Below are 27,506 nucleotides of genomic sequence, written 5' to 3' on the forward strand. Positions count from 1 at the left end.
AGGAGGACCAGCACCCAGGGTCTCTGGTCAAGTTCATCCAAGTCTGGTCTACACACACACACACACACACACACACACACACACACACACACACACACACACACGGTCACAAGGCTCAGGCAGAGATGTCAGCCCTCAGTCTCAGTTCCCGATGCCTGTCTGCTAAACTGTGCGGCCTGGGGCAAATTAATTTAACCTTCCTGAGCCTGGCTTCCTCCCAGACAACAGGAGAGACCTCCCACTTTCAGCTGTTCTGATAGATTAAATAAAAATACACACTCAATATGTCACCTGCTCAAAACTACACGCCAGTCTCACCTAACTCCTTTCTTTTCCCCCCACACGAGCCACACCAGGCAGCATCCTTGATGAACGCATTCCTTGTCTTTTAGAGACAAGATTTCATGCAGCCGAGACTGACCTTGAATCCTAGCGATCCAGCCTCCACTTTCTAAAGTGGATTACAGGTATGCACGGCCAAGCCCGGTTTTATGTGGTGGTGGGCAATACTTTCCCACTGAGCTACATCTCTGAGCCCCTTCCTACAGGTCTTAAGTCATTTTCTCTGTTCCGCTCTCCTAGGCATCTGACAGCCAACTGCCTTGACTTTGGTGGGCGGTGGTCCATTGCCACCAAACCAAAGCCTCTGGAAGACTTTTTACGCCGGTTCCGAGAGGATTGCTTATAGCCTCTCCTGCAAGTCAGACTCTGGTGGCTAGGGGGTGGGGTGGGGAAAAGGACAGTGGGACAAAGCTCCGCCACACCTACAGACGGCCTGGAGGTGACCTCCCGCGAGCTCCAGGGCCGGAAGGAGGCCCCTCACGAGCTGGAGGGGCGCGACGCCCGAGGGTAGCCACGCCCCCAGCCGCATGTCTCCCGCGGTGTGGGCGGAGCCAGCAGGGCTAGGGTCCGCTTGCACTTCCGCCCCCAGTCGCCTCATTCATATTTATGAAGCGATGGGGGCGTGGCCCAGCTCGCCCTCAGTGCCCCGCCCCGGCCTGGGATCCCGCCCCGGCGGAGGCTCCGGCCCCAGTGGGGCGCCCCCGGCTTCCGCTTTGGGGAGGGAGTTTCCACTTGGTCACGACTCAAAAATGTGTCGCAGCCGCTCCTCCGCCGGTCGTCCGTGCCCCAGGGTGTGTCTATGGGGTCTCCTCCCTGCGAGGGAAGGAGCAAAGAGGCCAGAGAAAGGATTGCTTCTCTCCCCTGAGAAAAGCCGGTAGAAGCGCGAGGTAGACCCACTGCCAGCCTGTCGGTGCCTGTAATTTTCTTTTTTCAGGGGATAGGTTTCAAACCTACTACCTCAGCCGGGCGTGGTGGCGCCGCCTCGAATCCCAGCATTCGGGAAGCAGAGGCAGGCGGATTGCTGTGAGTTCAAGGCCAGCCTGATCTACAAAGCTAGCCCAGGACAGCCAAGGCTAACACAGAGAGACGATGTCTCGAAAAACAAACAAAAGAAGAGAATACGTTGGGAGGTCTAGCTAGTTGTAGGATGCTGGCCTAGCATCCTTGAGGTACTAGGGTTTTGTTTTGTTTTTCAAAACATGGTCTCTCTGTGTTAGCCTTGGCTGTCCTGGACTTGCTTTGTAGACCAGGCTGGCCTCGAACTCATAGAAATCCGCCTGTCTCTGCCTCCCGAGTGCTGGGACTAAAGGCTTGCGCCACCACGCCCAGCCCGAATTCTCTTTTCGAAACATAATAGTTCTAATTTTCTGAGCAGGCATTTCTTATCAGGCTGTGTGTGCTCCATATTAATTACCTTTTAAATCTCTCAACAAGAATTCAACAGTTACATTTAAAAATTTCTCTGTTTCACTGATGCACAGTGGGTGTTATCACACAAGAAGTTAAAAGATATTTGAAGAGATGATACACGGGGCCTTCCAGGTAGCGGATACTTGACCCTCTGCCACCCACTCATAACTGAGGCGTTTCAAGGTGTAGCCAACGGGCAAGTTGTCCCAATGCACACATGTGAGGAAGACATTAAGTTCCTGGGAAACCAACGCACCAAGGCAGGATAGACTTCTTAGGCAAAATGAAAATACAGGCCCTGGGGACAGGAAGACATTCCAGCCAGATGTCACTTCGGTGTGCCAGCTCAATGTAACTGTATGTCCGTGAAGCCAGACTACTGAAAGAATCCAGCCAGGAACTTTTCCAAGGGTGGAGTAGCCAGTGTGGATAGCCCCACTTGCAGTGTTATTTTTGCCCTGGAGCCTAGTCCCAATTTCTGAGCCATCTGTAGTCCAGGCTGGCCTCGAACTCGCGGATGTCTGCCTGCCTGTGACTCCTAAGTGCTGAGACTAAAGGAGTATGCCACCACTGCCAGGCAGGACAGATCGCTCTCTGAGAGTGTGTTTTGAATCTGCCAGCCCTGGCCGGTTGTTGGGGTACGCAGCCTGGACATTTATTTTCTCCTTGGCCCTGTAGGCAGGTACTACTGCAATGTATAACCAGCGGGCCTTAATGCTTTTTCTCCAGGATCATGGTGGGAACAGCCAGGGCCTCCAGAATAAACACTCCACCCAAGGGCAGCCCCAGCCCTGCAGGCTCTGCAGGGCCAGCACTAACCAACGGATTGCTGAGGTGTTGCACACTGCTCACAATGCCCATAGCTCAAGGTTAATAAGTCATCCACTTAAAAAAAAAAAAAAAAGAAAGAAAGAAAGAAAGAAAGGCATCCACTGCCATTCTTCTATCCCTCCTTTTTACCCAGACCTTGCCCAACTTGGCTGTAGCTTCAAGTTACTATTTGTTTCAGTTTCTCTTCCCTCCGCGATGGGGGAAGCCTTTCCCACTGAGCCTCCTGCAGCCTCCCCTATGGAATCCTGTGGACTGCTGTTCCATAGGTGGGGAGTGAGGCTTAGCAAGACACTGCTTGGCAGGAGTCAGAGTCTCAGACTGTTTATTCGAGTCCTAGCATCTCTCCTCCCCTCCCTCCATTTTTAAAAAAATTTTTTTTTCTCCACTGCTGGGATGTCTCCTGTTTTTTTCAATCTAAGGTCTCAAGCTTACAGAGATTTTACCTGCTTCTGAATATTGATATTAAAAGTCCATGCCACTACATCTGGCTTTGCAACATAAACCTAAAGGCTCAATTTTATTTACTTATGTTTATTTTTATTTATTTTAATTCATGAGTACTTTGCCTGCTTATATGTCCGTGTACCATGTGAATGCTTGGTGCCCCTGGAACTGGAGTTACGGATGGCCGTGGTCCACCATGTGGGTGCTGGGACTGGGCCCCAGAACTTCTGCAAGAGCAGCAAGTGACCTTAACTGCCCAGCCATCTCTCTAGCACCTATTTAGTTGTGTGTTGTGTGTCCCCCGACCCCCTGCCCAAGACAGGGTTTCTCTGTGTATCCTTGGCTGTCCTACACTCACTTTGTAGACCACAGCGATCCACCTGCCTCTGCCTCCTGAGTGCTGGGACTAAAGGTGTGAGCCATCACGCCTGGCTTGGCTTTGAACTTTTTCAAACCAACTTTATTTGGGGTTCTTTACTGCTTATAGCTCCCTTCCAACCCACCTACCCTAGACAGGAGAGAAAAGAGGTTAATGGGAACAGGAGAAGTAGACATTTTTAGACTCAGTTCTTTGTAGGGATCCCACTGTTCGTTGTCAGGATTCCGGCAGACACTTTAAACAGCAAACCAGGAGTTCAGCAAAGGTGTGACCACCACAGCCAGAACCTAGAACCTATGTTCCCTCCAGGAGCGTCTCAAACGAACGGCCAAAGATAGGAAGTGATGCCAAAACCAAAAAGCCAGGCCTCTGGGCTCATATATATGTCTCCTCTCAGAGTGTATTCTGGGATGTTTATCAGCTGGGAAAGACCATGCTTCTATTTGATGGATGTGAACTGAAGACATGTTCAATGCATGGGTTTGGTTTTGTTTTTGGTGATACTAACAAGTAGTGTACCACTGCACCACACAGCCAGTTCAATACATGGTTACTACACCAAATTCACCCTCTGACTACATCAACAGTCATACTTAGGAAGCATTACTCCCCCCACCAAGGGAAAATACGGGGCGATGCTGTAAGTTCTGCCTTGGGGACTTACATCTACTAGGGTATCTGAGGCCCTAGAGAGGCCTAGAGAGGTTCAAGTGCCTCCTGCGAGCTTATAAAACGCTGGCTATCACTGGCAGTTATGAGGACACCAGCTAGGTTTGCCTTCAACACTGATCACTACTACTCTATATTCAGGGTACCTCCGTGCTCCCCGATCCTCATAGAGGTGTCATTATTATTTGCCACACAAAGCTGTTCCCAGCCTTCAGGATTTTGGGTCTGAATTCTCCTTGGAAGCAAAACAAAGAAAAATTCTTAAGGTGAAGTTTGTTGGGGCCAAGTCTCCGTCAGCTGGGGTTGTTAGCCTTTTGTCCCTAAAGGCACATAGTGTCTGATGGCCTACAAGTACTTGATACTTCTGTTTTTCTGTCCCACCCAGACGGGGTTTTTCTGTGTAGCCTTGGTTGTCCTGGACTCGTTTTGTAGACCAGGCTGGCCTCGAACTTACAATGATCCGCTGCCTCTGCCTTCCGAGTGTTGGGATTAAGATTAAAGGCGTGCGCGGCCTCAATAAATTCCCACCCCTAAATAAATAGTTTCATACTACCCATGTGCCTCAACAGCAGTCAGCCTGGCTGAGATAACGCTCTGGGGCTAGGTTAACAGAACCGGCTGGTTTGCAGATGCAAGACGCCCGCCGGGAGGGGGCGCTTTGCAGCCCTTTGCCTGCGACTGATCCGCTAGAGGAAGGATCCAGAGAGTCGGCCCTTAACAAACCCCTCCTGGAAGCTTTAGGTCCAGGAGCTGGCCTTTCCCGGGTCCATCTGCCAGCTAATGTTTAACCCAGCAGCACTCCGACATTATCTACACACGGGAAATGGGGTTGAGAGGAGCAACCCTATCCCGACCTTACGTCTTTTGCTCCTAGTGAACCGTCCTTCCTAAATCCCTTTTATGTACTCCAAGATCGTAAGCACCTAGTGTACATCTTCGTTCAAAATATAACGAGCACCCATCACGACTACATGATCAGTTAAGAGCACTGACTACGTGTCAGGAGTACCAATTATGTGCCTACCTGTGCATCAGATCAGGAGCGTGTGTCAAGAGTAGTGCCTGGTGATGGGGAAGCCCTGTGATCAAGACCCACACCTTGATGTGACTATGGTGCAGACCGCGGCATCAAATGCCCGAATGAAAACAGAATTCCAACCCAGAGCCAGTGCTTCCCCTACTGGGGATGCTAACTCTGATGTGCCTTCTGATTTCCTGTGCTCAAGTCAAGCTTCGGACCAGGAGGGTTGTCTTTTTGAACCGAGATTTGTCATCAGACAGCAGACAGGTAAGAAGATACTAGGCGCGGACTCAGGAACCGACCAAAGAAAACACTGAAGAACCCAGGTCTGAGCTTCTCAGGAAAAGGTGGAAAATAGCTTAGCTGCGATGTGCAAGCGTCACTGACTTGCATCCATTCACTTAACTTACTGACCGTAAGTGCGGTGCTCAGGCTGGGGGACCCAGGCTGTCTCAGAGGCTGTCACCAATCCTAGAAGGGTTGGCGCCAGGCTCTGTGTTTATTTCACCAGGAGGGGAACAAGGCGGAGCTGGAAATGCGGAGGGTGGCCTCGAACCTGTCACAATCAGAAAAGGCCTCTCTGACTGCCCGTTCCTGGAACTGGGCTGGGCGGGGAAATCAGGGCCTTCGGAGAGACATTCCAACCGCCTTCCCCGCCGCCCAGGGCCGCGGGGCCCTGGCCAAGGTGACCCCGCAGGAGGAGGCGAGGGTCCCCCGCCCCTCGGCCGCAGCGGCCTCCTCCATCTTCCCGGTCCTTGGGGCTTTTCCTCCAGGCCGGCGCGCCCGCCCCTCTCCCAGGCTTCCCCAGGGGCGGGATATCTCGCCCTCCCCCCCCCTCCCGCCCCCCAGGCCACCTCCGGGCCGTGTCCTAGCGCTGCCCTCGGGCCGGGGGCGGGACCGCGGCAGGCGAAGGGGGCGGTCGAGGAGGACGCGCGCCTCGGCTACGGCAGGGCTCCCTCCTTCGCTCCCCCCTCCCTCCCGGTGCCCGCTCCTGCGACCGTCAGCCCTTCCTCCCCTGCCCGGCCCAGCCGGCCGCCCCCTCCCCCCGACGCGCACGCTCCGCCTGGCAGCTGGCGCCCCGGGCCTGGGGCCGCGGTAGCGAGAGGGGTTTGCTGGGAGGGCGGGAGCGAGAGAGCTGGGAGGGAGGGAGGCCGCCCCCCGCGCCCCTCCTCCTCGCCCTCCTCCACGGCCGCCGGTCCCTCCTCCCGCCCCCTCCCTCCTCCTCTCTCCTCCCTCCCTCGCAAAGACATCCCCGCACGGCCCGGCCGCCGCGGCCACCTTCCCTGCCCCAAGCTGCAGATGTGGCGGAGCGGCCGGGCGCCGGGCGGCCGCGCCAGGGGAGCCCGCGCCCCGTGAGCCTCGCGCCCCGGCCCCCGCCCGCCCCGGCCCCCCTCGCCCGCCCCCCGCTGCCCCCCGACCGCCGGAACCCGCAGCCGGAGCCAGTCAGCCCGGCCGCCGAGGTAGGAAGCCCCCGGGCGTCGCGCCGGGAAGACCCGGACCGGGCCAGGGACTTGTCTGCGGCGCGGGGCCGCGGAACCTGAGGGTCGCCTCCTCCTCCCGCGTCCGCGCCTCGCCCCGGGCCATTGTGAGCCCTCGCTGAGGCCCCTGCGCTTGCTGGTTTTGCGCGCTCCCTCCCTCGCCCGCTCCCTGGCTGGGTCTTTCGGTCTCCCGGTCTTTTCTCTTTCCTTCCCTCGTTCTGTCTGGAGGCCAAACCGAACTGCGGCCGGGCCCGGGGCGGACGCAAACTTCAGTGGGGAAGTTGGGCGGCCTCGGTCGGGGTGCGCTGCGAGGTGAGAGAGGCCACCCGGAGCCTGGGCATGAAGTTGTCTGGGGCATCAGGCGGCCTCCTTCGCTTACTGGTGCGCCCAGGTTGTTTCCCATTCTGGGGAAAGTCTTCTTGCTACCCTCAGCAAGCCTCGGGAAAGGTAGGAAGGGAGCGTCCCTTGATTCAGCCCTGGGAGTTGGAGTACAGCCTAGCATTTGCTCCACTCTGCAAGGTGGATGGAAGCAGGCGAGGGACCTGGCAGGTTGGAGAGGGTGAGTGATTGCATCCTAAGGGTGGGTCTGGAGGAGAGGGTGAGGCAGGTGCATACCCCCCCCCCATACACCAGGAAGATGCTTGCGCCTCCCCGAAGGCCCCTTGGGATGGAGCTGGAATCCAGGCTGGCACCTGGACGCCTTGGCACACTGCCCTGCCCAGTAGGGTACTCAGGCCACAGCAGGGCAGCATGCTGCCTGTCTGCCTATCCCGGAGGGCCCGCCCAGCCCAGCCAGAGGGTGGCCGGGAAGCACTGGTTGCAGGGAGTTGCCCAGCCCTGCCCTGGGGCCTGGGAAGCTGGAAGGGATGCTGGGAGGAGTCCTGGGCCCCCGGCCATCACAGCCCAAGATCTTGGCTCTAGAGGGAATGCTTGACACCAAGGGGGCAGCCAGGCCAGCCAATGGCGGTACCAAGGCCTGAGCTCCCAGGGATCTCCTTCTGGGCTGGAGCCTGAGTCTTGGTCCTCTGTGGCAGGCACCCTGTACAGCAGCCTCTCTGTTGTCTGGGCACCCAGGAAGGAAGGTGGGGCTGAGCCAGTAGCAGGGAGACACAACTGCTGTCTTTTCAGCTTTCTGGACTCCATAGGCTCCGGGAATGTAAACTGAGCCCTTCAGTGTGCCCAGCTCTCCCCAGGTTCCACTCTGGTGGCACAGTACCACAGCTGTCCCAGCCCAGCTTACACATCCCTTTCTAGTGACCTTAGAGCCCCCCTTTTCTCCTCCTTTTTTCTTCCCTCTGGGTTCAGGCTGGGCCTCTCAGCTGCCCTGGCCTGTACTGGGGGAGGGGCTGCACCTGAGGGGGGTCTCCTAGGACACCCCTTGCTGTGCTGCAGTCTAGCCCATTTCACAACCCCTTCCCAGCTTAAAATGTCCCTGTCTGTCGTCAGTCAAGCAAAGGATAGTGCCAGGCACTGGTTTTGTGGGGAGGAGACCCCATGGAAGCAGCCCTGCGTCTTCAGCTTTTCCCCCCTCCCCCTTCTTTCCGGAGCTACCATTAACGCTGACCCCCTGACCCCCTATGCCTGCTTGCCCTTCCCTGTCTGTGACCCCTGACCTTTGGTGTTAAATCCCTCCAGCTGGGGCTCTCCGGCCCCAAAGTGACCCTAGCCTAGGCCCCCTGGGGCATCTCGCTGGCTCTTGGCTCTCTATACAGGGACACCTGCCAGCCCTCCCTCATAGATGGTGGGGGGTGGGAAGCCAGACAATGAGTCACCCCACTTCCAGGCACTACTGCTTTTGGGTCAGTGGCTTTTAGGGACTTGCTGGAGCCAGGACACATCTGTGTGTTGGGTGAATGGGGAAAAGCTCCTGGCCGAGACACCGGTGTGTCTTGAGTTTGAATCTTGGCACAGCCACCAGCTTTGAGTGTTCCTTGGCCTGGCTCTTCCCTTGTCCAGGCCTCGGTTCCCTCATCTGTAAAACCTAGGGTCAGGCAAGGTGAGCTTTCTGAGTCTTAAGACTAGGTTGGCCTGTCAGTGGGGGCAGGGAGAAAGGATACGTCCAACAAAGCCAACTCTCAATTATCCGTGGGTGGAGCCAGTATGAATAACTGGATGCCACAGACATCCCAAAACCTCATTTTAAACAATCGTGTAAACCTCGCTCCCGCAAAGCTTTTGTTTCTAAAAAGCCCGGCTGCAAAAGAGTAGCCATAGCCGTTTCTTCTCTAGCCTTCTTTCCTTAGTGGGAGTACCAGTGAGGGGCCAGTACCAGTGAGAAACACCAGGCAGACAAAGCACTGCCAGGGCCCCTCCTCAGGGCCGGAGAGGAAGCTGGACCTCACCTCTGCGACTCAGGCTCCCCTCCAAGGCTGGCCCAGCCTTGGCCTTGTGTAGTGGGAGGGTCCACTGGCCACCAAAATTGTTCCAGGGTCTGTGCTGGCTTTGGTGTGGAGGGAAGAATGTATTTTTCCTCACACGACATTTTCCCATGCACATTTCCGTCTCCCCAGCTGGACTCTCCTGGAATCTGAATTTCCCACTTAGGGGAGAGGGCGGTGCCAGTGCTGGGCAGGGTTTGGGGCAATCCCAGAATGAGGGAGAGAGGGTAACAGCTGTGGCTGGGGGACCAGATGTTGAGGCTGGGGCCTGCAGTTCTGCTTTTTTGGAGGTATTTGGGGTAGGGCTGTCTAGGATAGAGTGAGGGCTGGTGTGTGTGTGTGTGTGTGTGTGTGTGTGTGTGTGTGTGTGTGTGTGTGTGTGTGTGTGTAAGATCCACTGGAGGAAGCTGAAGTGGGCCCTTTACCCAGATGGGGAGTTTGGATTCCAGAGGAGAGATCCTCAATCAGGGCAGGGTGAGGGGCTGAATCTTTCTGTCCCCGAGCTGCCACCCCCCATCCCTTCTCTGCTCACCTGTGGTTGGTATTCAGAGGTCATCCTTTCCCTTTTCAGGGATAGTAGGGACCCTAGGGCTGGTGCAGGTGTGTGCTACGCGACAAGGGCCCCTCTCTTAGCTGATGCAAGGGTCTCTGGGCCTAGCCAGAGCCCTGGGGCTCTCTAGCCTCTGCTGAGAGGCCTCTCCTCCCTAGGAGTTGTGGGGTACCCTCACACGGAGTTAGAATCCAAGCATGACACCAGAGCCAGGCGGGCCAGTCATCCATCCTGTCCCAGCTTGCTGCCAGTTCTGGCAGTGTGGACTGCAGCCCCAGCAAAGCTTGTGGGGCACAGCTGCTGACCCAGTGGGTTTTTTCTTTTCTTTTCTTTTCTTTTTTTGTTCTTTCTTTATTTTATTTTATTTTTTAGGTGGCTGTACCAGGCCCCACCCTGGTGAATTCTAGTACAAGTGTGGCCAGGTTGGGCACTGGGCATTTTTTGTTTTGTTTTATTTTGGTTTGGTTTTTTCAAGACAGGGTTTCTCTGTGTAGCCCTGGCTTTCCTGGAGCACTGGGCATTTTTAACAAGCACCTCTCCTGCTGATTGGACAGACTGGACCATTGCTTTGATCTCAGGAACAGGATGGAGCCTGCTGGTGCCAATGGTAGAGGAGGAGTGTTTGCAGGGTAAAGCCTGTCTGTGGCACACCCCCCCCTTTACCCTAGCAGAGTCACCCCTCCTTCTCTAGCTAATACAAATGGCAGAAGTCCCCAAGTGGGTTAGGTTGGCACAACAATGTAATGGTGTTGAGGGGCAGCATTAATACCCTCCTAAGGATCCCTGAGAAAAATCCAACCAACACACATGCCTTCCACTTGCCTGGCTAACTTGACGAAGGGTGCATCTTCACCTGAAGTTGCCAAATCTGAGAGACTCACTTATGCCAATGTGATAAGTAAGGAAACTGAGGTTCAGGATGGGAAAAGGCAAATGGGCATCTGGGTCTATGGGAAGGACCATGCCAGCCAGTTTTCTAGTCTGGCAGCGGGGTGCCCTCAGCCCCTTGCTTAGGCCTGGCTGTCCTTTCCATTCTGGTGCTGGAGCACAGCGGTCCTCCTGAGAAGGGGTTCAATTCCTCTGGCACTGCGGCTGGGACACCTTCCTCTGGGCATCTCCAGACTGGGCTGGCGCAGTCCTTGCCTATGGCTGTTCATTTCCCATCCCCCTGATAGGAGGGGGAGGCCCTCGTTAGCTGGTGGCTGGGCTGGGAGGGGCCTGAGGGTGGGACTGAGTCTGCTTCAGGGGCTGGGGCCTTCCCATCTGCTCCAGATGCCCCTGGTGGGGGATGGGCCAAATGGGCTGAGAATCTTCCAGGGCCAGAACTGTTGGGGTGAGAGACGAGGGTTCCTCAAGTCCTTTGTCATGGCTGCGTGAGAGCATAGGTAGTAGCCACTGGCGGGAGGAGTCGGGGGGGGGGGGGGGGGGCTTCCGAGAGCAGATGGCTAGGGGAGGGGGTGCATATCTAGCCTCTGGTGCCTTCCTCCAGCCCCTCACAGCAGGAGGCTGCTGAGCCGCCTGCGTCAGCCTGTGCTGGGAGCCTGAGGGAGAACCGTCCTCTCATCAGACAGGGTCTCTAGGGTTTCCTGGAGCTCACCAATCACCAGCTCCTTGAGATCCCAGCAGTAAGACACGGCGGTTTTTTGGAGGCTAGTGGGGGAAATTGAGGCTCTGAGAGGTTTGGTGATTTGTCCTGTGGTCTCTTGGAATGAGGGGAGGGCAGAAAGGAGCTGCTATCTAGAACTGCTTGGGCCTGACGCATGAAATGCCACTTTAGCCTGGAACCTGCCCAGTTCACTGTCTACTGCCAGGCTCCAAGGGAGCCTTCTGTCCTTCGCCTGCACTCCCCGCTGGGTCTGACTGGCACATCCCAGCCTGCCTAGGCTAGTTCTCCCCTGAGCCACACTTTCAAAGCCCACCCGGCCCATTTACAGATAGATGCCTCAGCCCCAACTGTGATGCGCCTTCTCTGAGAAGGCTATTGGACCGTTCCTCATCCTCCCTGTTCTGAAGTCCCTCCCACCCTCCCAAGTGCTACTTGGGAGGCCTTACCCTGCTCAATTCCTGAGGGATCAGATTGGGTCTGGCAGGGCCTCATCTGATTGGCTGTGGGTAAAGATGGGCTTGGAGGCTTACCTGGCCTCCGGATTTGCTTTGTAGTCCGGAGTGGGTAAGCTAGTCAGAAAGTGGTTGAGGAAGGAAGGGTAAGATAGAGGCCAGCCATTGTACAGTGTGCCCACTGGTACCAACTAGGGTAGGCGGGTGTCCCAAGAGATGAAGCCGAGGAATTGGGTTTTTATGGTCATCCCCACTGACCAGTAATGGCACTACTGTTTCTCCCCTCCAAGTGTGTGCTCCAGAAAGGAGGAAGAGACTTCTGGTCCTAGGTCTGTTTCCAACACTGACTTTGGAAGTCACATCAAGTTGTAGGGCTTAAGTCACCCTCGAACCTACCATCTCACCTAGAGAATAAACCCAGTTGAATTTACTTATTCACTCATTCAACACACATCCAGCAGAGAGCAAGTGTTTGGGAGTAGCGACGGTCAGGTGCAATAGGGCCATGTGAAGAAACAGGTCTGGATGTCGTAGGGTGTCCCAGTTCCCATCCCACTGCAGGCCAGCCCCATTCTTTTACAATGGCTAAACTAGGGCCCATGGTCTTGCCTTAATACCAACTCAAGACACACCTGGCTGGGCATGGTGGCGCACGCCTTTAATCCCAGCACTTGGGAGGCAGAGGCAGGCGGATCTCTGTGAGTTCAAGGCCAGCCTGGTCTACAAAGTGAGTCCAGGCCAGCGAAGGCTACACAGAGAAATGCTATCTCAAAAAACCCAAAACAAACAAACAAACAAACAAAAGCCCCAACAACAACAACAACAACAAAAAAACACATCTGGCTTTCCAACCTCATAAGCTCAGTTCATTATGGAAAGACGACTGGGCTCTGGGTCAGCAGGAGTGGGGGGAGGGCCTGCTTGGGTGATCTTCCCTTTGTGTATGTGTGGCTTAATGTGGCTTCATGCTTGTGGGGATGTGTGTGAGTGTGTTGTGTATGTAGAGGCCAGAAGTTAATCCCCGAGTGTCATTCCTCAGAAGCTGTCCATCTTGTTTTTTGAGATAGGTCTCTAATTGGCCTGGGACTCACCACGTAGGCTTGGCTGGGTCCCAGGGGTCTGTCTGTCTGCTTCCCCAGTGTTGCTGTGATAAGCATGGGTCATTATGCCTGGCCTGGTCTACATGGGTTCTGAGGATTGAACTCAGATCTTTATGCTTGCATGGCAAGCATCTCATCAGCTGAGCTATGCCTCGAGTCACCGTCATCCCTTTTCCTCTGTGGGCTTGGAGCTGCCCAGGAGCCCTAGGCCCTGCCCACTTCAGACCGTCCTTCTGGGAAGGAGGTGCCTTATGCCTGCGGCTGAAGGTCAGATAGCAGGACACAGGCACACCCAGCACGCTTGAGAGCTGGCGGCATGGTGGTATTAGTGACGCGTTAGCCAGGACTTGGACCCAGGGCTGGTATGGCAGGCTTAGGAGCACTGCTGTTGGGCTTGGTGAGCCCCTGGCCCTCAGCAACAGTGACAAGTTGGGCACCTGGAAGAGCATAGCTCCGAGAGGCGGAGGCTGGGCAGGGTGTATCCCAGAAGACATGGCAGACAGAGGAGGGGGTGGGGACATGAGAACTGCAGGGGATGTGAGTAGCTGTCCACTCAGTAAGCCTCAGGCTCTCAGAGAGGCAGGGATCCTAAGGAAGGAGAGGCTGAGGCCCTGAGCTGAAGGGGCAAGTGGCACCCTTTTGATTAGACCACTACGGCTCCTCAGTGCCCACCAGCTTCTTCTGGGGTCCTTCAGGACTCTTTCTCTGCTGCCTTGTCCAGTACTGAGTGACAAGCAGGCTTTTGGGGAGCTACTCCCTTGGTCCTGTGCTGCAGCCTTGGGCTCAGGAAGACGCTTTGGAGAGAGGAGTTGAATCCCAGCCTCACTGTTTGTAAGCTGTGACCTTGACGGATTGTTTTAACTTAAAGATGGGGAGCATAGCGTCTCATTCCCGGGGTGGCAGGGTAAGCGAGGATGGTACATCAGCCAGGCCCTGGTTCCTTTGTCTCCAGACTTTCTGCTCTTTTTATAGCACAAACATCAAAAACAGTGGCTTCTGTACACTAGGCAAGTGCTTTACCCCTGAGCCATTTTCTGAGCAAATGTAGACTTAAGGAGAAGCGAGAAAGGATTCCAAGAGTAGGAGTGGCTCCAAGGGAAGACCCTCTTTTTCCTCTTTGAGACAGTGTTACTATGTTGCCCACCCTGGCCTTGGACTCACTCTGTAGTCCAGAATTTATAATCCTCCTGCCTCAGCCTCCCAAGTAGATAGAAGAATAGGCAAGTGACAGTAGCTCCAACTCCCTGGTTTGCTTTGTGTCCCCATGGCCTTATCAGATCTGCCCCTACCAACCCTCAATAGAACTGTGTGCCCCTGAGACTGTTTCACTGCCTGTGTGTCTGAGCGACCTTCAGGCCCTGTTCCGTCTGATTTATCCTGGACCCCAGCAGAGAGCCGGGTGTTGGAATGCATAAATGAAGTGGGGGAGGGAAGGGCCAAAGTCCAGACCTTGCCTTCGCCCTCCTGCTGCCGAGTTGGCAGGTGTGGTTGTGCACAATGGTGAAACCCCATGTCTGTAATTCTGCTTGCCCACCTGCACTGCGGTACTGGCCAGGACCTATGCTGACCTTAGAGCACCCCTCTCCCCACAGCAGCCAGCTAGATAGCAGTTCGGTGGTGTTTGGTTTTTGTTGTTGATGTTATTTCTCTGTATAGCGCTGGCTGTCTGGAACTCACTCTGTAGACCAGGCTGGTCTCCAACGGCTGGGATAAAAAGTGTAAGCCACCACTGCCCCATTGGGTTTTTGTGTTGTGAGCCAGGGTCTCACTGTGTTGCCTGTGAACTTCTGATCCTCCTGCCTTTGCCAGCACACCTGGTTTATGTAGTGCTGGGGACAGAACCTGGAGCCTTGTGTTTGCGAGGCAAGTACGCTACCAAAAGAGCTACGTCTCCAGTACCAGAATGGCAGTTCTGCCTATGCTCGCCTTCCTGGGTGTGTGACCCTATCTGGCTCCATGCTGCCCACCCCTCCCAGGGATTTCAGTGGCCTTGCCCAGCCCTGTGTCCTTCCCTTCCAGCCCAGCAGTCTGTGTGGGGGCTGCTTGGCCGGCTTGCCTCTGGCTGAGGCCCAGGTGCAGGCTTGCTCATGGCCCCATACCCCCCCAAGCTGGGCAGACAGGAAAATACCAGACATAGTTGTGCAAAGGTGGCTGCAGGCAGGCAGGCAGCAGGAGGTGGGGGCCGGAGAAGGGGGACCAGAGCCACCAGAACATTTGGAGGCCTTGGCCCAGACAGACTTTGCAGTTGGAGGGCCACATGTTTGCATGAATGTTTGTGAGTGCCAAGGCTTTCAGGGCCCTTGTCACCCATCCTCCTGGTCTGGGTCAAGGAAGGTCCTATGTCCTGTGGTGGGGTTTATGGGGGATACAGAAGGAACAAACCTGTTGACCTTTTACTTTCAGCTCTGGATGACCTTAGTAGACTCACTTGTGTGGGTCATCCCTGGGGTACAGATGAAGACCCTGGGGGCTAAGGCTTGTCCTATGGGATGCCCTGAACATCTAAAGTGAGAAATCTCTCCTGTGGTGGAGGCTTAGAGAGTAGCAGGGACCTGTCTGAAGTCACACAGCCAGAGGAGGGTACAGCCAGGGAGTTTGAAGCTGTCTTTGCTGTATGAACTCGACATAGCCAAGTTCTCTGCAAGCTGTGTCCTCAGGTGCTGTTCAGCCAGTCCCCAGTGTCCTCTAGCAGAGAAGAGCTCAGATCTGGATTAGTGCTCTGGTTTCAGTTTCCATTGAGGTGGTGTGTGCAGGCTAGGTGCTCCTCTTGGGACTGGGAGGGGGCTACATGCAGTCATGGGTTGTCAGGGTTTCCAAGCCCTTCCAGGAAGTGCAGTGGCTTTGCCCCTTCCCTAGGCCTGAGAGGTTTCTGGCCCCACTGTACCTGCCTTTCAGAGCCTCTTAGTGCTGTCAGGCACCACAGGGAGGGTGTCCTCCCAACTCTGTGGTCATTCCGCAGGGCAGTAGAGGTCCAAGGGATATAGGCCAGCCAAAGTTATGTTTTGGAGTGAGATTTGTGATGTTTGTCAGTACACAGGGAGGGCCAGCTCTCCTCAGAGCTGCTCCTCCTCTTCCTCCTCTTCTACCTCTTCTTCCTTCTCTCTCTCTCTCTTTTTTTGTTGTTGTTGTTGTTTTGGTTTGGTTTGGTTTTTTTCAAGACAGGGTCTCTCTGTGCAGCCTTGGCTGCCCTGGACTCACTTTGTAGACCAGGCTGGCTTTGAACTCACAGAGATCCACCTGCCTCTGCCTCCTGAGTGCTGGGATTAAAGGCTTGTGCCGCCGTGCCCGGCTCTCAGACCTATTCTTATAGGCTCAGGACTTTAGCAGTGGTGACAGGACAGATTTTATCAAGTGCCCATTGTGTGTCTAACTCTTATGTGTTGAACTTAGGGTCGAGGGGACATGGCAGGAAGCAGGAGAGCCAGGCTTGGGAAGGGGGCCTGAGAGATCCTTTCCCTGCCGTTGCCTCCAGTCTCTCTCGCTAGGCCGCCAAGGAGGGTGGAGCTCTTGGCTAGAGTAGGGAGCACAGCCGGTTCCCAGGAATGTGGGGTTATGGGCCATTTGCTTTGGCAGCATTGCTGCCCTCAGCTCTTCAAGCCTTCTGATGCCCTCCCTCATCCTGCCATCCCCTCCAGCACCTACCCACCCTACTGCCTTTCCTGGGTTCTGCACCTAGCTCCATAAGCCCTTTGGTTCGGGAGGGGTTGACCAACCTTAGCCAAGTCCAAGGACACCACAGGAGAGGCTGATAAACCCCTTGTCTGCTACAGACAAACCCTGTGACCCAGGACAGGTCACTGCCCTCAGTCTCAGTTTCTGCATCTGTAAAGTGGGATGAAGTGTCACCTGCTGTGACAGATGCTGGCAGGTTGGACTATCAGCCATTGCCTGAGGAAGTCACCGGGATAGGCACCATAGCTTTGGTCTTGCCACTCATGATTTCCACCTGGGGCAGGAGTTGGAGACACTCAGATCAGTGCCTGGCTGCTGAGAGGTGAAAGGAAACCAGGAATTTGGTGTTAACTTTGTGTGTGTAACTATGAAGCCAGCCTTGACTTACTGATCTAATTGCCTCCATCTCCCAAGTGCTGGTTTCACAGGCACGTGCCACCGTGACTGACTGCATTGGACAGGTGCAGCTTGGATCATTGTCCACAAGTTCTAGGCTGGTTTTGCTATAGCTAACCAAATGGTCTGTTTCAAGACTACCCCTGGTTAAATGGTGTGTTCATCACTTTAGTGGGCACCCACTTTGCTTAGGTCCTTGTTAAAACTTCTGCCAGGGACTCAGTCCCTGTTATTTAGCACAGGTAGCCCTGGCTCTCCACCCCTCCAGTGTCAAGGGCAACCAAATATCCTCCCTCTGGCAGGGAAGGAAGGACTTCATGCTGAGCAGGAATCTAGGCCCCTTCTCTTAGCTTGGTGATTTTGAAGCTTCCTTTCCCCAAGAGGAAGGGAAGGTAGCCCATATAGGTCTACAGGGGGCCCGGTGCCCTGTAGGAGCTGCAGCTGGGGACCGTCTGCGCAGGGCCTGCGCTGGGCGCACAATAGCAGTCATTGTCTTGGCAGGGCCGGCTGGAGGCGGAGGCGCCCAGCCCACCCTCAGGGTGACCCCCCGCCCGGGGTTGTGGGAGGGCTGTCCCCACCCCTGCCGCCCCGGTGGTCTCTGTGCTGCCCCCTCTTGTGCTTCCTCCCTTGCTGCCGCTTCCTCCTGCTCCCTCTGCTCTAATTAGTTCCTTTTGCAGCTGGGGAGCCTCCACGGTGCAGACTCCCGTCGTGGGCCCTTGCAGGTGGGTGTGCCGCAGGGGCGCACCCAGTGAGTACTCCGAGGTGTGGCCTCTGATCCCTGATTGCAGCTCCACTGCCAGAACAGGGTGCAGGGCACTCAGCCATCCGACCAGTAGGGAAACTGAGGCCCAGGTGGTTTCTCCAGCAAGGTCGGAGTAGCCCTGTCGGTTTGGCTAGTGTGCTTCCTGGCCCCTCAGCATTGTACCCATGAACACCTGATTGGGAGAGGTGTTCTGGAGACCCACATACTTCCAGCTCTCCTGAACTCTAAGGGGCAAGCAGTGGGATCTTGGCAAGGGAGGTGGCTTCACCTTTCTTGGAGTCATGGCCCCCTAGCGTTCTTGTTCCGGGAATTTAAATCTGGCTGGTGCTGACAGGGCCAGCTTTGGAGGGCTGAACTGCAGGGGCATTTAGAAAAGTCAGGGACCCCTTTCACCTAGCTCAGGAACAGAAAGCAAAGCGGATCACAGACTGGCTGCTTTTGGCTGAGAATGGGAGTCCGAGAGGACTTTGAGGTTGGCCAAGGTCAGAGCATGAGTGGGGTCACAGGCCATCTACTCCCTGGGGGCTCTGGATAGGAAAACTAACAGGACTCTCTGGGGCGGCTCCTTCCTCCTTTCCCAGGAGGGGCTGAGGCGCCTGGGTTGGATTCTGGTTCCAAGAATGAACCCCTACCTCCTTGGGCAGAACCCAGGGACAGGAAGTGAATGGTGCCCCTGGAGACTGAGTCTGCTGATGGTGGTGGGGGCAGTCATCAGAGTCCCCTTTCCTTCTATGGGTGTTTCATCCAGGGAGATGGGCTCCTGCTGGGGGCCTCCTCCAGCCATAGCTGAACATTGTGCTGTTGTTCCCTGGAGGTCCTCAGAACCAGGTGACAGACCAGTGGCTCCTCCTAGGCTCCCTCTGGTGGGAGGACATGAGACAGGAGCAGGTGCCAAAGGATACTGCTTGGTTGGCACTGTGACTGAGCGTCAGCGCTTGACTTTCTAGCTCAGGCACCCTGCCAGTGGCCTTCTTTTCTCCACAGTGGGTGTGGGGGCAGGGAGGCCTGTGGCCTTGGGCCAGAAGAGGGACCAGGCCACCAGCCCTTCCTGGCTCCTGAATTCTTAATCAGCATAAATATTTACTTCCTTCCTCCCCTTCCAGGCTCTCAGCACAGAGGAGCTTCAGGGAGGTTGGACTGGGCCTATGTCTAAAAATAAACAGGTAGGGAGACAGACAGACAGACAGACAGACAGACCCCGCTGTAGTTCAGTCAGAGGGCAGCCTTTGCCTAGACAGGAATGGTGGATGAGCAGGCTCAAGGCCACCCATCACTGTCACCTACCCACCACCTATGTGGGTCTGGGACTCCTAAGAGGGTGGTGCTGTGGTCACCAGGTATCAGTCAGCAGTGCCTCTGGTCCAATCATGGTCTGAGCAGTAACAAGTGCATCAGACAGCTTCAATGGAGACAAGTTGCAGACCTGAATCTCCCAGTCAAGAGGGGCTTCCTGTGCTCCAACGATGCATCCCTGCATGCCCACATGTAGTGGGAGCTGGAGCTATGGCCTCACAAGCATTATCTCAGGCCAGGGAGGAGCCATCCTGTGTACTGGGGATGCCACTTTTTTGTTGTTGTTGTTGTTGTTGGTTTTTTGTTGTTGTTGTTGTTGGTTTTTCGAGCAGGGTTTCTCTGTGTAGCCTTGACTGTCCTGGACTCACTTTGTAGTCCAGGCTGGCCTCGAACTCAAGAGATCTGTCTGCCTCTGCCTCCCAAGTGCTGGGATTAAAGGTGTGCGCCACCACGCCTGGCTACTGGGGATGCCACTTTAGCTTGGAGCTTGTAGGAGGTAATTGGGAAGCAAATGAGAGCCAGGTAGCTGGAGCTGCCCTAGAGTCTTGGCCTGGAGAAGAAATGGGTAGGGTGGCTGTCCTCTTGCTGTGCTCCACCCGTTAGGGCACTTCAGCAGCTCTGGTCCCACAAGCCCCCAAGAACACACTCAATAAACTGCTCCAAGTATTTTCCAGGTAGTGGTTTTTTCCTGCCACACCCACCTGTGTTAGAGTGGGAGGTTTCTGATGGGGGCGAGACTGTTGCTGGAAAGTGAAGTGTTTGGTGTGGAATGGCCTTCTCTTGGTCAGTGTTTCTTATGAGTTCATTTATACTTCTGAAGATCACACTAGTGAGAAGTTGTACAAAAAGGAGGAGTATTACAGTATGAAATTAGGAATGTCATTACCAGTTTTTCCTTTTTGAATACTATCTACTGTCCTTTGCGGGTCCTGCAAAGCTGGCCTGGCCACAGTCTCCAGCTGCCCCCTGGTGGTAGGTAAAGCCCAGTGGTTCCTGGTGGCTTGTGAAGTCCATCCCTTACCTGGGAGGTTCAGTCCTTGCTTACTCAACTCACTCTAATGGCCAGGCTTTGAATAGACTACTTCCCTTGGGGGTGACAGAGTTCCCTGCCCTGAACACTTTTGTCACAGCGGGTGCTTAACTGATCACTGAGGTGTACCACCTACACTTTGGAGAAGGCATGTTGCTTCTGGCCTGCTTTTAGCTCTCTGGATTCAGACTGGCAGCCTTCCTAAGCATAGCTTCCCATTCTATCAGAAGTGACAGTTGGGCCCTAGCCAGCTAGTTCCTGGGAGATGGAGCCTCAAGTCTGGCTGTTCTGCCAGATTGTGAATTCTGTGACTGGGGCAGTCTCTAACACTCTCATGGTTAAATAGAGACCATAACCTTAGCCTATCCCAAGACTCATGGGAAGTGGCAGTGGAATGTTACAGTACGTAGACATAACTCTCCATGATATCTGTGAACCAGGCCATTCAGGGTGTCATCTCTACTCCTCTGCTCCTGGTAGGTATTTCATTTGGTTGGTTGGTTTTGGTTTCTCTGTTTTAGCCCTGGCTGTCCTGGACTCACTCTGTATGCCAGGTTGGCCTTGAACTCATAGAGATCCATCCACCTGCCTCTGCCTCCCTAGTGCTGGGATTAAAGGCATGTGCCACCGCTACCCAGTTCCTGGCAGTTTTAGAAGGTAGAGCTGAAGTAGAAACTTAAGGTTACAATGTCACTACACACCCTGTGCCCTTTTCCAGGTTCCTGCTGAAGACCAGCTGGGTACTGTCTTAGACCCTCCCTATCACCATGCACTCCTTGGACGAGCCGCTTGACCTAAAGCTGAGTATCACCAAGCTCCGGGCGGCGAGAGAGAAGCGGGAAAGGACACTGGGTGTGGCCCGACATCATGCTCTGCATAGGGAGCTGGGCCTGGTGGATGACAGCCCTACACCTGGCTCGCCAGGCTCCCCCCCTGCAGGTACCGCACCAGTCAGGGCTGGGGCCTCAGATGAGACTGTCCAATAGGATATAGCTACAGGTTCTGGTTGAGAGTGCCACTTCCATGCTTGTCCATTCATCCTTTAAGTACCTGAAATCTGCTCAATCCACACAGCAGGCATATAGAGCCAGCTCCAGCCAGAGCCTGGGAAAGGATCTGGAAAGAGGGAGAAGCCAGGGTGGGAGTGGGGGGAGCAGCATCAGAAGTCCCAAGATTGCATCTCTGTACTTTGGGGTTCTATGGCTGGTTAAACTAGGTGGTGGCGGGGACAGAGCCAGGCAAATGTGTCTTAACCATGCTTTGTGCTCTCGCCTAGCGTTATTCACCTCATCTGTTATACCTTCAAACGGGCCTGGGAAACAGTTTTACCATGCACTTGAGGTACAAGAGGCAGCTCATCGCAATTTTCCCATTTTATAGAAGGGAACACTAGGACAGGGAGTGGAGTAGTCTTGTGTTTCAGTTCCAATTCTACTGTTTATCCCATGTGTCAGATAAGTCTCATCTGTAAGAAGGGTAATTATAATTTTCTGTCTTGTTGTTGAGATGGTCTTGTGTGGTCCAGGCTGGCAGAGAACTCATTAGGTAGCCCAGGATGGCCTTGACTCCTGCCTCAGCCTCCTGAATGCTATGATTACAGGTATGAACCACCAAGGTAGAAAATTAATTTCCTGTTTCTGGTTGCTAGCTGGGCTCTCTGGTGATGTCATCACTGGGACTGTCCTAGTTGCTCTTGGATATCTGGGGTGACAATACTGGAAGGTGGTGGTTGGGATCCAGAGGTGGTGGGACCTGATCCAGCAGGACTCTAGCTAGCTTCCCTGAAACATCATCTTCTTCAGGCTTCCTGCTGAACCCCAAGTTCCCTGAGAAGGTAGACGGACGCTTTTCCACAGCCCCCCTGGTGGACCTCAGCTTGTCACCACCATCTGGTCTGGACTCCCCCAATGGCAGTAGCTCCCTGTCCCCTGAACGCCAGAGCAATGGGGACCTGCCTCCACTGCCTACTGCTGTGGTAAGGAGGAAGAAGGTTCTAGAGGGAGGGTATGTTGGCTTCCTGGGGCTCCTTGACAAGTGCTATCAAATTGAGTGGTTTAAAACTAGACAAAGGAATCCTCTCAGTTCTAGAACTATGAAGTAAGGGTGGTGATAAGCCATGCTCTCTAGAAGACTGCAGGGGAAACGCCTTCTTGCTGTTCTAGATTCTGGAAGCCCTAATCCTTGGCATTCACTCCAGGCTGGTAACTGCACCCTTTGTCTTTGCCTGCATCTTCAGCTGGCTAATTACCTCTGAACAGACTGTTTCCAAACAAGCTCATATATGCACACACCATGAATTAATAACACTGTTTGTCTTTTGGGTTTTGTTTTTTGTTTTGTTTTTCAAGACAAGGTTTCTCTGTGTATCCTTGGTTGTCCTGGACTCACTTTGTAAACCAGGCTGGCCTCAAACTCACAGCAATCCACCTGCCTCTGCCTCCCGAGTGCTGGGATTAAAGGCGTGTGGCATATTGATATACTGCAACACCATAATGATATAATTTAGCTGTATGAATAGTAACTTCAGGCTGTACTGATATGATTAATACTGCCCACAGAAGGACAAAAGTGAGGGGTCTGGCCTGCCAGTGGGACAGACTAACCAGCCCTTATCCTTACTCCTTAGGATTTCCAGCCACTGCGCTATTTGGATGGTGTCCCCAGCTCCTTCCAGTTCTTCTTGCCCCTGGGCTCTGGGGGGGCTCTGCATCTACCTGCCTCCTCCTTCCTCACACCCCCCAAGGACAAGTGCCTCTCACCAGAGCTGCCCCTGGCCAAGCAGCTGGTGTGTCGATGGGCCAAGGTGAGTGGGGGCTGGGAAGAGTGGTGAGGGCTGGGCCAGCACCCTACTTGGGCTCAGAACCCTGCCTGGCTCCACAGTGTAACCAGCTCTTTGAGCTCCTCCAAGACCTGGTTGACCACGTCAATGACCATCATGTCAAGCCGGAACAGGATGCTCGGTACTGCTGCCATTGGGAGGGCTGTGCCCGCCATGGCCGTGGCTTCAATGCCAGGTGAGGGAGCAGGGTGAGGGCAGGAAGGGAGGGGCTGGGTGCCCATCAAGCTGAGTGTACTCCTGGGCCCTCCCTGGAGCAGGTACAAGATGCTCATCCACATCCGGACTCATACCAATGAGAAGCCACACCGGTGCCCCACCTGTAACAAGAGCTTCTCCCGCCTGGAAAACCTCAAGATCCACAACCGCTCCCACACAGGTAAGCCTCTCGTGGAGGGGCAGTGGGCTGCAGGGAAAGACTGAAAACAGGAACACATCTCATTGTTCATACCCTACTCCCCTTGTTTAAGACAGGCTCTCACTTAGCCTAGGCTGCCTTCTAACTATATAGCCAAGGATGACCATGGACTCCCAGTCTTCCTGCCTTCATCTCCCAAGTGCTAGGATCAGAGGCTTGGTTTTCATATCACCTTGAAGGCCACATGCTAGGGGGTCACACTTTACATGGGTATGATCATTTGACACCACCTTAGGGCTGGCAGACTGTGTCTGCCTCTCCTCATTGTACCCTGAGCCCCACAGAACCTCACACATCATTTTAAATTATTTAATTACTACATTAAAAAGAGTAAAGCTGGGACTGGGACTATCAGAGGTTAAGAGCACCACCTGTTCTTCCAGAGGTCCTGAGTTCAATTCCCAACAACCACATGGTGGCTCACAACCATCTATAATGTGATCTGATGCCCTCTTCTGGCCTGCAGGGGTACATGCAGGCAGAGCACTGTATACATAATAAAGAGAAAAGCTCGACATAGTAACACACACCTTTAATCTCAGTACTTGGGAGTCGGAGGCAGGAGGATCTCTGAGAGATCAAAGCCTGCCTGGTCTACGTAGCAAGTTCCAGGCCAGCAAGAATTATATAGTGAGACCATGTCTCAAAAATAAAATTAAGGGCCAGAGAGATGGCTCAGAGGTTAAGAGCATTGGCTGCTCTTCCAAAGGTCATGAGTTCAATTCCCAGCAACCACATGGTGGCTCACAACCATCTATAATGAGATCTGGTATCTTCTTCTGGCATGCAGGCACACATGCAGACAGAACACTGCGTGCATAATAAATCATAAATCCTTTAAAAAAAAACAACAAAAACAAACAAATTTAAGCTGGGCAGTGGCGGCACAGGCCTTTTTTTTTTTTTTAAATTATGTATACAGTGTTCTGCCTGCATGGGTGCACACTTCAAGTTGTGTCCAGTGTTGACAGGATCTATAGCAAAAGACCTGAAAGGTGCCCAACAAGGAGGCCCAGGCACAGCTGCATCTTCCTCAGGCTGAATTCTGCCTGCTGCCCTGAGTTGGGTCAGCCTCCTGCTGGGTGCAGTGAGTGTCCCAAATCAGAGAATGCTTCAGGAGCTCTGGGCCTGGGAGAAGCAAGGGGATAAGTGGAAAGATCTGGCAGAGTTGCCACCCCTCAATGCAGCCCATCCTTACAGGTGAGAAGCCCTACGTCTGCCCCTATGAGGGTTGCAACAAGCGTTACTCCAACTCAAGTGACCGCTTCAAGCACACTCGCACCCACTACGTAGACAAGCCCTACTACTGCAAGATGCCCGGCTGTCACAAGCGCTACACGGACCCCAGTTCACTGCGCAAGCACATCAAAGCCCATGGCCACTTTGTGTCCCATGAGCAGCAGGAGCTCCTGCAGCTCCGCCCACCCCCTAACCCACCACTCCCCACCCCCGACAGTGGCTCCTATGTTAGTGGGGCTCAGATCATTATCCCCAACCCTGCTGCCCTTTTTGGAGGCCCCAGTCTGCCTGGCCTGCCCTTACCCCTGGCCCCTGGCCCCCTTGACCTCAGTGCTCTGGCCTGTGGCAATGGTGGAGGTGGGAGTGGGGGCATAGGCCCTGGGCTGCCAGGCTCTGTTTTGCCCCTCAATCTGGCCAAAAACCCACTGTTGCCCTCACCCTTTGGGGCTGGTGGACTAGGCCTGCCTGTGGTCTCTCTTCTGGGTGGCTCTGCTGGTAGCAAGGCTGAAGGGGAGAAAGGTCGTGGGTCAGTGCCTGCCAGGGTTCTGGGCCTGGAGGATCACAAGACTCCTCTGGAAAGGACGGAGCGCAGCCGCTCCCGGCCAAGCCCTGATGGACTCCCTTTGCTACCGGGCACTGTACTGGACCTGTCCACAGGCAACTCAGCGGCCAGCAGTCCCGAAGCACTAACTCCTGGCTGGGTGGTCATCCCACCAGGGTCTGTGCTGCTAAAACCAGCTGTGGTAAACTGAATGAAACTGGGCTACCCGCCTGCCAGCTTTGACAGCCCAGCCACCTGCGGTGGGCTCATCCCCGACGAACAGAAACTCTTCTGCGAAATAGCAATAATATCCTACTGCCCCAGGGCCCAAGGGTCTGCTCCCTGGGAAGCTGCAGCCCCAGACGAGCTGGGTGGCAAGCATGGTGCTAGAAGGTCTTGGCTGACTTCCTGGCTCCAGAGTGAGGACTTGGCTTGGAGCTGCTGTCCACGGAGGGCCCTACTCTTGGGTGCTAAGGCCTCGCTCCATATAGTCTGGGTGAGGCCTTCCTCGGAGTTCTGTCCTCACAGGACTCTCAGTCCTGCCTCTTGCTCTGGTGCAGTTCTCTCCATGACCAGCCTGGCTGGGCAGGTTGCCGTTCTTCCCTGCCTTATCTACCTATCAGCTTGGGAGCCCCCAGTGATTACAGGCCCATGCTTGGGAATTGCTTAGACCCCTTTCCCTCTGGCCCACTCCGTGGAGGGAGAGCAAGACAGACACAGGCCCTGGCTAAGCCACAGGAAAAAGTTGGCATCTCCCTGCCTACTGCTATGACAAGGTGCTTCCCTGCCTGCTTAGCAGAGAAGCCTGCTCTGTCAGTGCCCTCTTCTTCCTGCCAAAATCAGCACTGCCGGAGGGTTGGCAACACTTTCCCAAGGGGGCGGGGGCAGCTGACCACTCACCTTCTCCTTGGGAAAGTGCAAGCAGGATGAAAGGATCTTTGTACTGGTCTGGTCAAGCTTGGTAGCCTGCAAGACCTTGGTCTACACCAGGGGACTGCCAGGCTTGGGAAGCAGCTACATGCAGGTTTGGGGGCTATAGTCATGGAATGCAGGGAAGGGCTGATTCATTAGGAAGGAGCTTTCTAGAAACCACAAACTGAAGCCCCTGGGTGTGAGGGTGCCTAGGCAGCCAAGCACAGCATTTGGACAACCAATTCTGCTTGGGAAAAGCTGGCTAAAGGAAGGACTGGGCATGTGACAGTTTGTTTCCCAACTTTTCCAGTTAACTCCTTTTGGTGGTGCCTCTCTTGCCCAGGAGCTCTGCCCAAGCCAGCTACCCCAGGGCTTGTGCTACTCAGAATAAAGCAGCACATACGCGGGGCTAGAATAAGCCAAGGACATTGGAGGACTATGTGCTCCACAGCTCCAAAAGGCTAGATGCCCCAACTTGGGCCCCTTGCTGTCCCCTGTACTATGCTGCAGAGTGGCTAAGTCCCTCACTTCCCCATCTGTAGAACAAAAAGGCTGCTGGGATGGTAGTGGGGTCTTTAGTAGCTCTGTGGTTCCTCTGAGCAGCTCTGCCTAATCTACTTTTTCCCAGACTGCCCTTCTGTTTCAGAAGGGTCACCCTGACCTGACCTGCCTGACTGCTGGTCTCCAGGACCCCAGCCCTGACAGGGCTTGGCTGTGCTGGCTCTGCCCCTTGAAGGGGCTGTGAGCACGTTAAGGAGCTGGTCTCCTATCTTCGGGTCTACCCAGGATCCAAGCAACCTACTGGCTCTGTTAGGGCCCTGGGCCTTAAGTTCCTGGCTGGGGGATTGGGTTTGAGCCTCAAGCCCAAGAGCAGAGGAACAGGGCACTGGAAGGTGACATTAGATCAGCATGTGATACAGTGATAGACCAGGCTTGGAAGGGCCGGTATACTTATTGTCAGTTTGTTGTTGCACATTCCAGGATATCAGTATTTTAACAGGTTCTAAGTGCCTTTCTATTGTAGCTTATGTTTTCCCTACTTTTGGCTCCATTGCTGTTAGCATAGAGTTTAAAAAAAGAGATAAGCTAATGACTATAACAATATATTCCTCCATGTGAGAGGAAGTTTATAAAGAAACAATAAACGTGACTTGCAAAGATGGGTTTCTGCATAATAGATGTACCAAGAGCTGGGTCACCTGCTTATGCCGGGCTGTAGGTGTCCCAACTAGAGCACCTGAAGGCCTGGCCTGGAGCTTTCACCTCCACCTGCCCTACCACCACGCACTACCTTCACGCTGAAGTTGAGACTGACTAGAAGAGTAGGTAACAAGTAGATAGAGAGGTTGAACTACATACACATCACAAGGTTCAGGCCTTGGTCTGCTGCTGCCTGCAAGACTTGGCCAGCCAAGGCTTCTTCCCAGCCAGCTTACTGAGAGCAGTGCTGAGTTCTAGCTGGAAGGTCTGGAGCTACGGATGCTGTGTCCTGAGGGAAGGGGAGGGGTGGACCCTTTGTTTCCTCAGGACATGCATAGGGATTGGGTAAGAGTAGCTGTGGCCGGGTGTGTGGCGCACACCTTTAACCCTAGCACTCGGAGGCAGAGGCAGGAGGATTGCTGTGAGTTCGAGGCCAGCCTGGTCTCAAAGCGAGTCCAGGACAGCCAGGGCTAACATAGGCTAGGCTTACTACTCCAGAGTGGGTGTGTGGCTTTTCACCCATGTTCACCCATCAGGCTGTCAAGG

The 27,506-nt window shown here is 54.5% G+C and overlaps 1 protein-coding gene across 2 annotated transcripts; it reads left to right on the plus strand.

Moving 5' to 3' along the window:
- Positions 1-6,077: 6,077 nt before the first annotated feature.
- Positions 6,078-26,920, plus strand: GLIS2 (GLIS family zinc finger 2). 2 transcript variants are annotated; one of them, XM_084764042.1, is made up of 7 exons: positions 6,078-6,556; positions 20,533-20,753; positions 21,617-21,789; positions 22,441-22,617; positions 22,695-22,828; positions 22,908-23,029; positions 24,269-26,920. In XM_084764042.1, exons 2-7 carry the CDS (start codon positions 20,582-20,584, stop codon positions 25,057-25,059), a joined length of 1,569 nt encoding a protein of 522 aa, XP_084620168.1. In that variant the 5' UTR covers positions 6,078-6,556; positions 20,533-20,581; the 3' UTR covers positions 25,060-26,920. The 2 variants fall into 2 exon arrangements, with proteins under 2 accessions (XP_084620168.1, XP_084620169.1); XM_084764043.1 differs by having other exon boundaries at positions 6,092-6,556; positions 22,911-23,029.
- The last annotated feature ends 586 nt before the right edge of the window (positions 26,921-27,506 follow it).

The sequence above is a fragment of the Acomys minous genome, assembly GCF_964271855.1.
Source record: "Acomys minous genome assembly, chromosome: 16".
Taxonomy (NCBI): Eukaryota; Metazoa; Chordata; class Mammalia; order Rodentia; family Muridae; genus Acomys; species Acomys minous.

Coding starts and splice junctions, on each gene's coding strand:
- GLIS2 (XM_084764042.1), top strand. CDS start 20,582: ATGCACTCCTTGGACGAGCCGCTTGACCTAAAGCTGAGTATCACCAAG. Junction 21,790..22,440: donor CTCCACTGCCTACTGCTGTG/GTAAGGAGGAAG, acceptor CTTACTCCTTAG/GATTTCCAGCCACTGCGCTA. Junction 22,829..22,907: donor GGCCGTGGCTTCAATGCCAG/GTGAGGGAGCAG, acceptor CCCTCCCTGGAG/CAGGTACAAGATGCTCATCC.